This window comes from Pecten maximus, chromosome 7 (genome assembly GCF_902652985.1).
Source record: "Pecten maximus chromosome 7, xPecMax1.1, whole genome shotgun sequence".
Lineage (NCBI taxonomy): Eukaryota > Metazoa > Mollusca > Bivalvia > Pectinida > Pectinidae > Pecten > Pecten maximus.
Window position 1 is genome coordinate 23,279,252 of NC_047021.1, and position 13,329 is coordinate 23,292,580.

A 13,329-nucleotide genomic window follows, 5' to 3' on the forward strand; every position below is an offset into this window, starting at 1 on the left:
TTGATAGAAAATTTAATGTTAAGGTATATCAGCAGAATATAGATTCACACACAAGATTCCTTATGAATAATTATATAAATATCAAAATTACATTCAGTGTTTTAACAAAGTGTGCCGTGTATGAGTGTTATTGATATTCCCTTGTTTTAGATTTTTTAAACAGATTATTTCATGTGTTTTTACTTTCGTAATATTGATTCAATAATAGTTCTTTGTGAGCCTTTAAGTGAGCCCACAGGCGAAAGGACTGATGCCTTCCTTAGATACGCATAGTCGACTCACTAAATAGCTGTGGTAATATATTCAGTATAGCAATAACTACCGAATATAAATCCGGTTACAAACATTGCCATTGCTTACTTACTTATCTGATTTAATACGTAACAAAATGGTCGCTAATGAAAGTCATCGTGATGAAAGGAATTGGAATTTGCCATTTTTGTTATATGTGCTTTTCATATTTCATGAAGGTAAGTGTATGTACTGGATAACAGTCCTATATTATTAAAGTATATAATCGTCTGTATAATAGGTATGAAAGCATTTCAGGCTAAGAGCCCTCACAAAACTTTTCTGTCAAATAGCGTTGAATATATTCATTTTTTTGTGAATGCAATGGCACCCCATTTAAAAAATATATGTATTGAAAGTAACTCACATGTTAGTCTAGATGTAAGCTATAAACGGTGAGTAAAAGTATTTACTTATAAACTTATTTATTATTTACACTTTCCAAATACACAACTTGTGTTTTTTTTAATTTGGGTATTGTGCTATAACACAATAGAGATACTGGGATAACCATTTATTTGTGGGCACATACTTAGGTAACCGTGGTAACCTTATACACATACTGGCTTATCATGGTAACTGTGGACACATACAAAGCAACCAAGGTACTGTGGACACATACAGGGCTACCAAGATACTGTGGACACATACAGGGTAACCATTATAATATCTGTGTATACATAATGCGTAACGATGGTATCTGTGCATACATACAGGGTTACCATGGTATCTGTGTATACCTAGAGGGTAACCATGGGATATGTGTATACTTACAGGGTTACCATGGTATATGTGTATACATAGAGGGTAACTATGGTATCTGTGTATACATACAGGATTGCCATGGTATGTTTGTATTGATACAGGATAATAATGATAGATGTGCACACACGAGTAATCATGATTGCTATCTTGTCTGTGGACGCATATCGGTTACAAGTATACCTGTGGAATGATTATATTTCTTTTTGATTCAAAGATAACTATCTACAGAAAAGGAATGGGGTTAGATATAAAGACAATGATAAAGGCATAAAATGTTAGTGATATTTACTTAAAGGGTCATGTAAATAGCAAATCCGATGATATTTTACAAGCCTATAAACCAGTACTCTGGTGTAGTGTAATGTGATCAATTGTTTGTATGTATCATGGCTTACCATGGGTCTTGATGTTGAAATGTAATTTGTTAAGATGTTTGTAAATTTCGACAAAACTTGCAATTAGCTCATGTGTATTACATTTATCGCAAAAAGTAGCAATGCCCATACCGTTAAGCTCACAAGTGTCACACGACACAACCGGATATTACTATCAATACGTATTAACACTGAATTGATCTTGATCATGAAATGTAAATATTGTTGTGGATAATATCACACAAATATGGCATATAGGGAAGTTTTTTCAATCATCAAACATGCTCTTATTAGACGTCATCATGAACTCTGAAAGAAAAGAAGCATATTTCAGAAAAAAAGCCTCAAACTCCATCGCTGAACTATATGTCTTGAAAACATTCTTAATATGCTGAGATGTCTAAATAGTATCCAATAAGAGCATTACTAAGATTTGAAATACCTCCCTTTATGCCATATTGGTATAATATTATTCAAAGCCGCCATTTGCATTTCAACGTCAAAATAAAATTAGTATATCAAGTCAAAACCGTGACTTATAATTGTTGGATGCTGAATCTTGCTACAAAAATTAACTCTACAGATTAAAATGTCAGCATCTTCAGCAAAGTTTTGGTAATTTGGATAACTTAAATGGCAGGACAAACATTTTGATATATTATATGACTATATTTTATTGTCCTATACAGATGACCATTAAGGTTCATCAATCCCCCAAAATGAAAATTAATGATTCAGTAACAATTTACATAATATTCACATGCAAAGAAGAAACATACCCAAAAATCGATAAATGGACTTCACTTTAGAGTGTTGTTAATATAAAAGCAGTTAGTCATACTGTCAAGCCAAACTAATGCCTAGTATAATGTGTTGGTCCTTTTTCCACATGCAAATTCAATGGAGAAAGGACACACAGTAAAATAAATTTACAACAATACCATTTACATAGTTAGGTACGTTTATTGGAAACTAAAATGACGAATATTATTCGAACAGCTCTAACGTTGATTTTTGAATGTTTGTTTGTTTATTGCGTCTATACAACAGGGGTTTACGCCAAAGAGGAATGCCAGACAGCCTATGACGGGATCATAGAATGTGAAACCGGATGTTGTGGTGAACACTGGAGAAACAATGTTTCCTGTTGTCCATTCCAGTAAGTATATATACTCAAATCAAAACGAGACACTTCCTGTAGAAATACAAATATTGATCAATTAGGTTATAAATATACAGTAATGTAGACACGGTAGAGTGATTGCACGTATACATGATTTCTGTATATATTCGGATTAGAAAGCTATATAACTACATAACTACACTCGTTTTTATCCATTGAGATGATATATAAATCCAAGACTACCGAGGAACTGATCAGAATGATTCACCTCTTCCATTGTATCAGAATATGAAAATAAAGAGCACATTTACTTGCTGAAACAAGCAATTAACGAAATCTGTCACTGCCATAAATCTAACCATCTAATCAGGGTTATACTAATCTTATCAGGGTAACACAAATCTGTCACTGTCAGCTTTCTGATCATCTTATCAGGGTAACACAAACCTGTCACTGTCAGCCTTCTGATCATCTTATCACTGTTACACAAATCTGTCACTGTCAGCCTTCTGATCATCTTATCAGGGTTACACAAATCTGTCACTGTCAGCCTTCTGACCATCTTACCAGGGTTACACAAACCTGTCACTGTCAGCCTTCTGATCATCTTATCAGGGTTACACAAACCTGTCACTGTCAGCCTTCTGATCATCTAACAAGGGTTACACAAACCTGTCACTGTCAGCCTTCTAATTATCTAATAAGGGTTACACAAACCTGTCACTGTCAGCCTTCTGATCATCTTATCACTGTTACACAAATCTGTCACTGTCAGCCTTCTGATCATCTTATCAGGGTTACACAAATCTGTCACTGTCAGCCTTCTGACCATCTTACCAGGGTTACACAAACCTGTCACTGTCAGCCTTCTGATCATCTTATCTGGGTTACACAAACCTGTCACTGTCAACCTTCTGATCATCTTATCAGTGTTACACAAACCTGTCACTGTCAGCCTTCTGATCATCTTATCAAGGTAACACAAACCTGTCACTGTCAAACTTCTGATCATCTGATCAGGGTTACACAAATCTGTCACTGTCAGCTTTCTGATCATCTTATCAGTGTTACACAAATCTGTCACTGTCAGCCTTCTGATCATCTTATCATTGTTACACAAACCTGTCACTGTCAGCCTTCTGATCATCTTATCAGGGTTACACAAACCTGTCACTGTCAGCCTTCTGATAATCTTATCAGGGCAACACAAACCTGTCACTGTCAGCCTTCTGATCATCTGATCAGTGTTACACAAACCTGTCACTGTCAAACTTCTGATCATCTTATCAGGGTTACACAAATCTGTCACTGTCAGCTTTCTGATCATCTTATCAGGGTTACACAAATCTGTCAATGTTAGCCTTCTGATCATCTTATCAGGGTTACACAAATCTGTCACTGTCAGCCTTCTGATCATCTTATCAGGGTTACACAAACCTGTCACTGTCAGCCTTCTGATCATCTTATCAGGGTTACACAAACCTGTCACTGTCAGCCTTCTGATCATCTTATCAGGGTAACACAAACCTGTCACTGTCAGCCTTCTGACCATCTTACCAGGGTTACACAAACCTGTCACTGTCAGCCTTCTGATCATCTTATCAGGGTAACACAAACCTGTCACTGTCAACCTTCTGATCATCTTATCAGGGTTACACAAATCTGTCACTGTCAGCCTTCTAACCATCTTATCAGGGTTACACAAATCTGTCACTGTCAGCCTTCTGATCATCTTATCAGGGTTACACAAACCTGTCACTGTCAGCCTTCTGATCATCTTATCAGGGTTACACAAATCTGTCACTGTCAGCCTTCTGATCATCTTATCAGGGTTACACAAACCTGTCACTGTCAGCCTTCTGATCATCTTATCAGGGTTACACAAACCTGTCACTGTCAGCCTTCTGATCATCTTATCAGGGTTACACAAATCTGTCACTGTCAGCTTTCTGATCATCTTATCAGGGTAACACAAACCTGTCACTGTCAGCCTTCTGATCATCTAACAAGGGTTACACAAACCTGTCACTGTCAGCCTTCTGATCATCTTATCAGGGTTACACAAACCTGTCACTGTCAGCCTTCTGATCATCTAACAAGGGTTACACAAACCTGTCACTGTCAGCCTTCTGATCATCTTATCAGGGTTACACAAACCTGTCACTGTCAGCCTTCTGATCATCTAACAAGGGTTACACAAACCTGTCACTGTCAGCCTTCTGATCATCTTATCAGGGTTACACAAACCTGTCACTGTCAGCCTTCTGATCATCTTATCAGGGTTACACAAACCTGTCACTGTCAGCCTTCTAACCATCTTATCAGGGTAACACAAACCTGTCACTGTCAGCCTTCTAACCATCTTATCAGGGTTACACAAACCTGTCACTGTCAGCCTTCTGATCATCTAACAAGGGTTACACAAACCTGTCACTGTCAGCCTTCTGATCATCTTATCAGGGTTACACAAACCTGTCACTGTCAGCCTTCTGATTATCTTATCAGGGTTACACAAATCTGTCACTGTCAGCCTTCTGATCATCTTATCAGGGTAACACAAACCTGTCACTGTCAGCCTTCTGATCATCTTATCAGGGTTACACAAACCTGTCACTATCAGCCTTCTGATCATCTAACAAGGGTTACACAAACCTGTCACTATCAGCCTTCTGATCATCTAACAAGGGTTACACAAATCTGTCACTGTCAGCCTTCTGATCATCTTATCAGGGTTACACAAACCTGTCACTGTCAACCTTCTGATTATCTTATCAGGGTAACACAAATCTGTCACTGTCAGCCTTCTGATTATCTTATCAGGGTAACACAAATCTGTCACTGTCAGCCTTCTGATTATCTTATCAGGGTAACACAAACCTATCACTGCCAACCTTCTAACCATCTAATTTTCAATGACGGTGACGCTTACTCTGCCGGTACTCCTGGTGTTATTATCCTTGTTCCGATATATGCTGTTCATATGAAGTCTTCGTTTGATTATACGATTTTTCTCAGTTTATTTGATTCGCGTTAAATTTCCTGTTTTGTCTAATCTATAGTTGCGTTTCCGGTTTTATCTTGGTTTGTTTCTAGACCTCACTTTGATTCTAATACTTTCCCATTCTAATTTACATACAGGAGTATACTGAGTATCGTCCAGTCTTGTGATATTTAATCTGACTGCTGACGACCGTCTCTTATTGTTTCCATCCCCGTCGCCTTCTCTTTCTTAACAACTTTCTTCTTCCTAATGTCTCCCTTGACAATGCCTCACTTTTGGCTTTTAGTTGAGCGTTCGCCCATGTGAGGAAGGCTTTGGGTTCTGTACCCTGGCCGAGACATACCAGAGTCTTTAAAAATGGTAGTTGTTACTCCTACTTAGCGCTCAGCATATTTGGAGTGGAACGACCGGTTCGCCCGTTGTCAGTATAATGTGACCGGGTGGGGTGTGCTGCTGGGTGTCTTCGGCAGTATGCTTCAGTGAGGTAGCACTATAAATCGGCAAAAGTTCCGGCCTATCATAAGGAGACTTAACACGAACATACCGCAGCCTCTCAAATCACACATACGCACTCACCACACGCATGCATGTAGCACGCACGGAGGGCCGTCCTTAAATGACCTTAGCTGTTAATAGGACGTTAAACAAAATAAACCAAACCAAACCCGTCGCCTTCATTTTGATAACGCTTGAAAACACTTTTTTTTTGTTTCTTTTTTGTTTGTTTTGCTGTCTGTTTACATTGATATGTTAGTAATGATTTATTTCCACTTCTATTCATATAAATGACTGTTTATAGTCCTGTCCACCGGGTTTGTTTACTTGTTTACCTGCCTTAAATTTACCTGGTTGATTTACAGTTATGTTGCCTTGTTAACTTAACCAGGTTTATCTAACGTCATTTAACCTTACCTTGTTTGTTTACAGTCCTGCTGCCTTATTAACTTAACCCGGTTAAGTTTAATGTCATTTGACTTAACTCGGTTTGTTTACAGTCCTGCTGCCTTCATCATGATAGTAATGGCTATAATGCTGGTAATCGTTTTCGTCGCTTTCTGTATCATTTCCTCGACGAAGAGATGCAACCGGAGCAAAACCGTCATCAAGCCAGATGTATCTGATGATAGTAAAGAAGTTCCGTTTATCTCATACTGTAAGGTCAAATTCATTCACTATTTCATTCACTATACGGCCATTCGTTCGGTTTTGCCAAGTTTAACATTTTAACAGATCAATTTATAAAACAATGATCTGCTTACAAACGTAATTCATACGTTTCTTCTCTTGCTGTGCAAGTTTATGTATGTCTGTTTTGAAAAATCACGTGAAATAACTCTATAATTGATAGAAACATATATCTCACTGGTCACAATATGAATCAGATTAGATTCAACTGATCCTCTAGAAAAGTTGTGAAGCTGAAATGCAAGCAACATGTATATATAAAGACGTATTTTACCTCTAACTAAAATACCTGGCTCTGGCTTCTTCGAGAATATAAAAGTTTTCACAGAAAAGAATTATCTGATTAAAAGAAAACTCATAGTTCATGTGATTTCCTAAATAAACAATGATGAAAATGGTGCCTGGTGTTATCATAAAAGTCTTTCGGACAATGATGTCAATTATATAAGAACTGGGCAGTTGGAACTGTACTCTGTCGGGGGTTGACACATTACCACGATACTCTACAAGTCTATAACCTGTAAGTAGTTTGACATGTAAAACAAGAAACTGATACCTGTTATTGTTATGTTACAGTCGTCGTGGCACCAGGTATCAGAGATAAGACCATCCTCTCTCCGTACTCCGACAGTCAGGAGTGGCGATATTACTACACAACGCGTCCACAACGCCCACACCATCTCCCGGAGTGATGTTTAACAGACCCTAACCCCACTCTCCAAGACACCACAAAGGTCACGTGTCACAACAGTAGATCTGATACAACTTGTGATCTTGAATAGACGTTCACATTTTTCTACAACTTATGAAAATTTTGCAGGCATATGTATATGTAAATATATGTATATAAATTATTTTCAACAACCTTTCGAGATCTTGTAAATACACGTTTTTCAATGTTATGATATTTTTGCGGGCTTGTGATTATTTCGCGGTCATGTAAATGAATGATTAACTCCCGATCGTGGTGTAATGCATTTTAGTCCTTGTGTAATTATCGATGTGCTGTTTTTGTAAGTTTATAGTTTAGTTACAACAGTAGTGACCACTGCAACACACATCCCCCAGGGTATAATTCCCGATTTCCCGGTTTAGTGTGATCATCTGTTGCAATATATGTGATAAAAATTTAAATAAGTACAGATAATATCAAACCTAAACTTTTAAGCAACGTAAGCAAACGAATTGTATTCTTTACATTAAAAGCTGATGAAATATTTATTTTTTAGTTTGTTTTATCTTCGAACACATCTCACTACAAAAGAAACGATCAATAACATCATATTTTTGTAAGCTTGGTCAGTCTCTTTTTCTGATCAGATGCCCCACACTCTTGATACTGCACGCATAAATTTATCCCCGATCAATGTGTGTAGAAAAAAGACTAACTCCAATACTTGCAAACTGTCCTTATTTGGGAGAGAGACTAGCCCTCATCAACACAAACTGTCCTTATTTGGGAGAGAGACTAGCCCTCATCAACACAAACTGTCCTTATTTGGGAGAGAGACTAGCCCTCATCAACACAAACTGTCCTTATTTGGGAGAGAGACTAGCCCTCATCAACACAAACTGTCCTTATTTGGGAGAGAGACTAGCCCTCATCAACACAAACTGTCCTTATTTGGGAGGGAGACTAGCCCTCATCAACACAAACTGTCCTTATTTGGGAGAGAGGTCTAGCCATCATCAACACAAACTGTCCTTATTTGGGAGAGAGACTAGCCCTCATCAACACAAACTGTCCTTATTTGGGAGGGAGACTAATCCCTCATCAACACAAACTGTCCTTATTTGGGAGGGAGACTAATCCCTCATCAACACAAACTGTCCTTATTTGGGAGGGAGACTAGCCAGCATAAACACAAACTGTCCTTATTTGGGAGAGAGACTAATCCCTCATCAACACAAACTGTCCTTATTTGGGAGAGAGACTAGCCCTCATCAACACAAACTGTCCTTATTTGGGAGAGAGACTAGCCCTCATCAACACAAACTGTCCTTATTTGGGAGAGAGACTAGCCCTCATCAACACAAACTGTCCTTATTTGGGAGAGAGACTAGCCCTCATCAACACAAACTGTCCTTATTTGGGAGAGAGACTAGCCCTCATCAACACAAACTGTCCTTATTTGGGAGAGACTAGCCCTCATCAACACAAACTGTCCTTATTTGGGAGAGAGACTAGCCAGCATAAACACAAACTGTCCTTATTTGGGAGAGAGACTAATCCCTCATCAACACAAACTGTCCTTATTTGGGAGAGAGACTAATCCCTCATAAACACAAACTGTCCTTTTTGGGAGGGAGACTAATCCCTCATAAACACAAACTGTCCTTATTTGGGAGAGAGACTAGCCCTCATCAACACAAACTGTCCTTATTTGGGAGAGAGACTAATCCCTCATAAACACAAACTGTCCTTATTTGGGAGAGAGACTAGCCCTCATCAACACAAACTGTCCTTATTTGGGAGAGAGACTAATCCCTCATTAACACAAACTGTCCTTATTTGGGAGAGAGACTAGCCATCATCAACACAAACTGTCCTTATTTGGGAGATTAGCCCTCATCAATACAAATTGTCCTTATTTGGGAGGGAGATTAGCCCTCATCAACACAAACTGTCCTTATTTGGGAGGGAGACTAATCCCTCATAAACACAAACTGTCCTTATTTGGGAGGGAGACTAATCCCTCATCAACACAAACTGTCCTTATTTGGGAGAGAGACTAGCCCTCATCAACACAAACTGTCCTTATTTGGGAGGGAGATTAGCCCTCATCAACACAAACTGTCCCTATTTGGGAGGGAGACTAATCCCTCATTAACACAAACTGTCCTTATTTGGGAGGGAGACTAATCCCTCATTAACACAAACTGTCCTTATTTGGGAGGGAGACTAATCCCTCATACTAACCAATGCTTTTTTTTTTGGACGGAGACTTACCTCCATACTCAACAACTCTCCCCAATGGAAGATTAAGTTACCCCCATACCTACCAACTCTCCTCATTTTGGAGGTAGACTAAATCCCATGCTTACGAATTCTCCTTATTTGGAGGGAAACTGAACCCCATACCTACCAACTCTCCTTATTTGGGAAGGAAACTGAACGCCATGCCCACCAACTCTCCTTATTTGGGAAGGAAACTGAACGCCATGCCCACCAACTCTCCTTATTTGGAGGAAGACTGAAGCCCATACCTACCAACTCTCCTTATTTGGGAAGGAAACTAAATGCCATACCTTCCAACTCTCCTTATTTGGAGGAAGACTGAAGCCCATACCTACCAACTCTCCTTATTTGGGAAGGAAACTGAACATACCTTCCAACTCTCCTTATTTGGAGGGAGGAAATTGGACGCCATACCCACCAACTCTCCTTATTTAGAGGGAGACTGAACCCAATACCTACACACTCTCCTTATCTGGAGGGAGACTGAAGGTCATACCTACCAACTCTCCTTATTTGGAGGGAGACTGAACGCCATACTTACCAACTCTCCTTATTTGGAGGGAGGCTGAACGCCATACCTACCAACTCTCTTCTTATTTGGAGGGAGACTGAATGCCATATATTCCAACACTCCTTATCTGGAGGGAGGAAATTGAACGCCATACCTACCAACTCTACTCATTTGGAGGGAGACCGAACGCCATACCTACCAACTCTCCTTATTTGGAGGGAGGAAACTGAACGCCATACCTACCAACTCTCCTTATTTGGAGGGAGGAAATTGAACGCCATACCTACCAACTCTCCTTATTTGGAGGGAGGAAATTGAACGCCATACCTACCAACTCTCCTTATATGGAGGGAGACTGAACGCCATACCTACCAACTCTCCTTATTTGGAGGAAGGAAATTGAACGCCATACCTATCAACTCTCCTCATTTTGAGGGAGGAAATTGAACGCCATACCTACCAACTCTCCTTATTTGGAGGGAGGCAGAACGCCATACCTACAAACTCTCCTTATTTTGAGGAAGACAGAACCCCATACCTACCAACTCTCCTTATTTGGAGGGAGACTGAACGCCATACCTACACACTTTCCTTATTTGGAGGGAGACTGAACGCCATACTTACCAACTCTCCTTATTTGGGAGGGAGACTGAACGCCATACCTACACACTTTCCTTATTTGGAGGGAGACTTAACGCCATACTTACCAACTCTCCTTATTTGGGAGGGAGACTGAACGCCATACTTACCAACTCTCCTTATTTGGAGGGAGACTGAACGCCATACTTACCAACTCTCCTTATTTGGAGGGAGACTGAACCCCATACCTACCAACTCTCCTTATTTGGAGGGAGACTGAACGCCATACCTACACACTTTCCTTATTTGGAGGGAGACTGAACGCCATACTTACCAACTCTCCTTATTTGGGAGGGAGACTGAACGCCATACCTACACACTTTCCTTATTTGGAGGGAGACTTAACGCCATACTTACCAACTCTCCTTATTTGGGAGGGAGACTGAACGCCATACTTACCAACTCTCCTTATTTGGAGGGAGACTGAAGGCCATACCTACCAACTCTCCTTATTTGGAGGGAGACTGAACGCCATACCTACACACTTTCCTTATTTGGAGGGAGACTGAACGCCATACTTACCAACTCTCCTTATTTGGGAGGGAGACTGAACGCCATACTTACCAACTCTCCTTATTTGGAGGGAGACTGAACGCCATGCCCACCAACTCTCCTTATTTGGAGGGAGACTGAAGCCCATACTTACCAACTCTCCTTATTTGGGAAGGAAACTGAACATACCTTCCAACTCTCCTTATTTGGGAAGGAAACTGAACATACCTTCCAACTCTCCTTATTTGGGAAGGAAACTGAACATACCTTCCAACTCTCCTTATTTGGAGGGAGGAAATTGGACGCCATACCCACCAACTCTCCTTATTTGGAAGGGAGGCTGAACCCAATACTTACCAACTCTCCTTATTTGGAAGGGAGGCTGAACCCAATACTTACCAACTCTCCTTATTTGGGAGGGAGGCTGAACGCCACACCTACCAACTCTCCTTATTTGGGAGGGAGACTGAACGCCACACCTACCAACTCTCCTTATTTTGAGGGAGACTGAACGCCACACCTACTAACTCTCCTAATTTGGAGGGATACTTAATCCCATACTTACTAACTCTCCTTATTTGGGAGGGAGGCTGAACGCCATACTTACCAACTCTCCTTATTTTGAGGGAGGCTGAACGCCACACCTACCAACTCTCCTTATTTGGTTGTACAGGACTACAAAGATAGTGGATATAGAATGACACAGATTTCTTAATTGATAAAATCCTTGAAATTAACTTGAATACGTAGAATTGTCAACTCTAATGCCGGATGGAAACATTGGTGTTAGATGTATGTGGCAAAAATATCAACAAGTTGTTAATGTTGGGAGACAAATAGTAAACCTTTCTCGGAAATACAAAACAAAAATCCATTCTGGAAAGAAGTATTTCCAACCAATGTGGAGTATATTGGAAACATTGAGATTAAGACGTATGACCTAATGAATATCAAGATGAATAATACGCCTTATTTTTTTTTATGGAGTAGGAAATCTGTCAGACTTGATTTGTAAAAATAAAAACTGCTTGTATTCTTATGAAATATTTGCAGAAAATATGATTGTCCCCACCTCATACACTCGTCTTACGGGTTAAGACAAGCTATTAGAAATATATGATCTGAGTTTAGTCAAAACCACACCATAATCGACTTTGCACATCCTTTTATTCCATTTTTTTTTTTGGACATTTTTATTTCTTGATTAAAGTTTAATACAAAGAACATTGAAAAATGGTCCAATATATTAGAAACTAGTGAAATTGAACTAAAAAAAAAAAAATCAAATAACAGTGATTAAAACAACAAATGATGTCTCCCGGAGATGGCTTATGCATAGAATATAAGCAACAAATGACTACCTTACTAAAATAAATATATATGATGATCCTACTTGTACCTTTTGTAAAGAAGAAGTTGAAACACTTTTACATGTTTTATGATTGTAAACACGTTGAGAGGTTGTGGATATTATTTGAAAATTGGATATTTGAAAAACCTCTATTTTTTTTTTATATATGTCAAAAAGCAAATATTGTTTGGAAAAATAGGTAAACAATATGACATACATAACCTTATTATACTCATTGTTAAACAATATATCTTTAAACAGCGTGTTAAAGGGGAACAACTCATGTTTGAAAGTGTAAAGAGTGTATACTTGTGGACTATAACAATATGGTAAAATATACATCAACCATAAATAGTAAGTACACTTTATTCACTAATAAATGAAGGCTTTTTCATAATCCTTTTGATCAATAGACAGAAAAGAATTGTTTCATGCATTTTGTCATCACTTCTGTGACATTATTTTAAACTGATTATGCTGCCTTCATCACCTATTAGCTAAAGCTAAGCTAGAGTTCTACCTACTTTATATTCAAGTTATCTATGCATACAGTTTGTGTATGTAAATGTGTGTGAATGTTGTCTTTGTTTCTTTCTGTAACATGTGAATACTTTATGTGGAAAATCTGAATAAAAATG

General features: G+C 38.9%; 1 protein-coding gene across 1 annotated transcript; it reads left to right on the forward strand.

Annotated features, from left to right (window-relative positions):
- The first annotated feature begins 365 nt into the window (after window positions 1–365).
- LOC117331059 lies at window positions 366–7,960 on the forward strand. Its single transcript, XM_033889653.1, has 4 exons — window positions 366–470; window positions 2,481–2,589; window positions 6,550–6,707; window positions 7,316–7,960. The coding sequence occupies exons 1-4, from the start codon at window positions 389–391 to the stop codon at window positions 7,429–7,431; spliced, it is 465 nt and encodes a 154-aa protein (XP_033745544.1). The 5' UTR covers window positions 366–388; the 3' UTR covers window positions 7,432–7,960.
- Window positions 7,961–13,329: the final 5,369 nt, after the last annotated feature.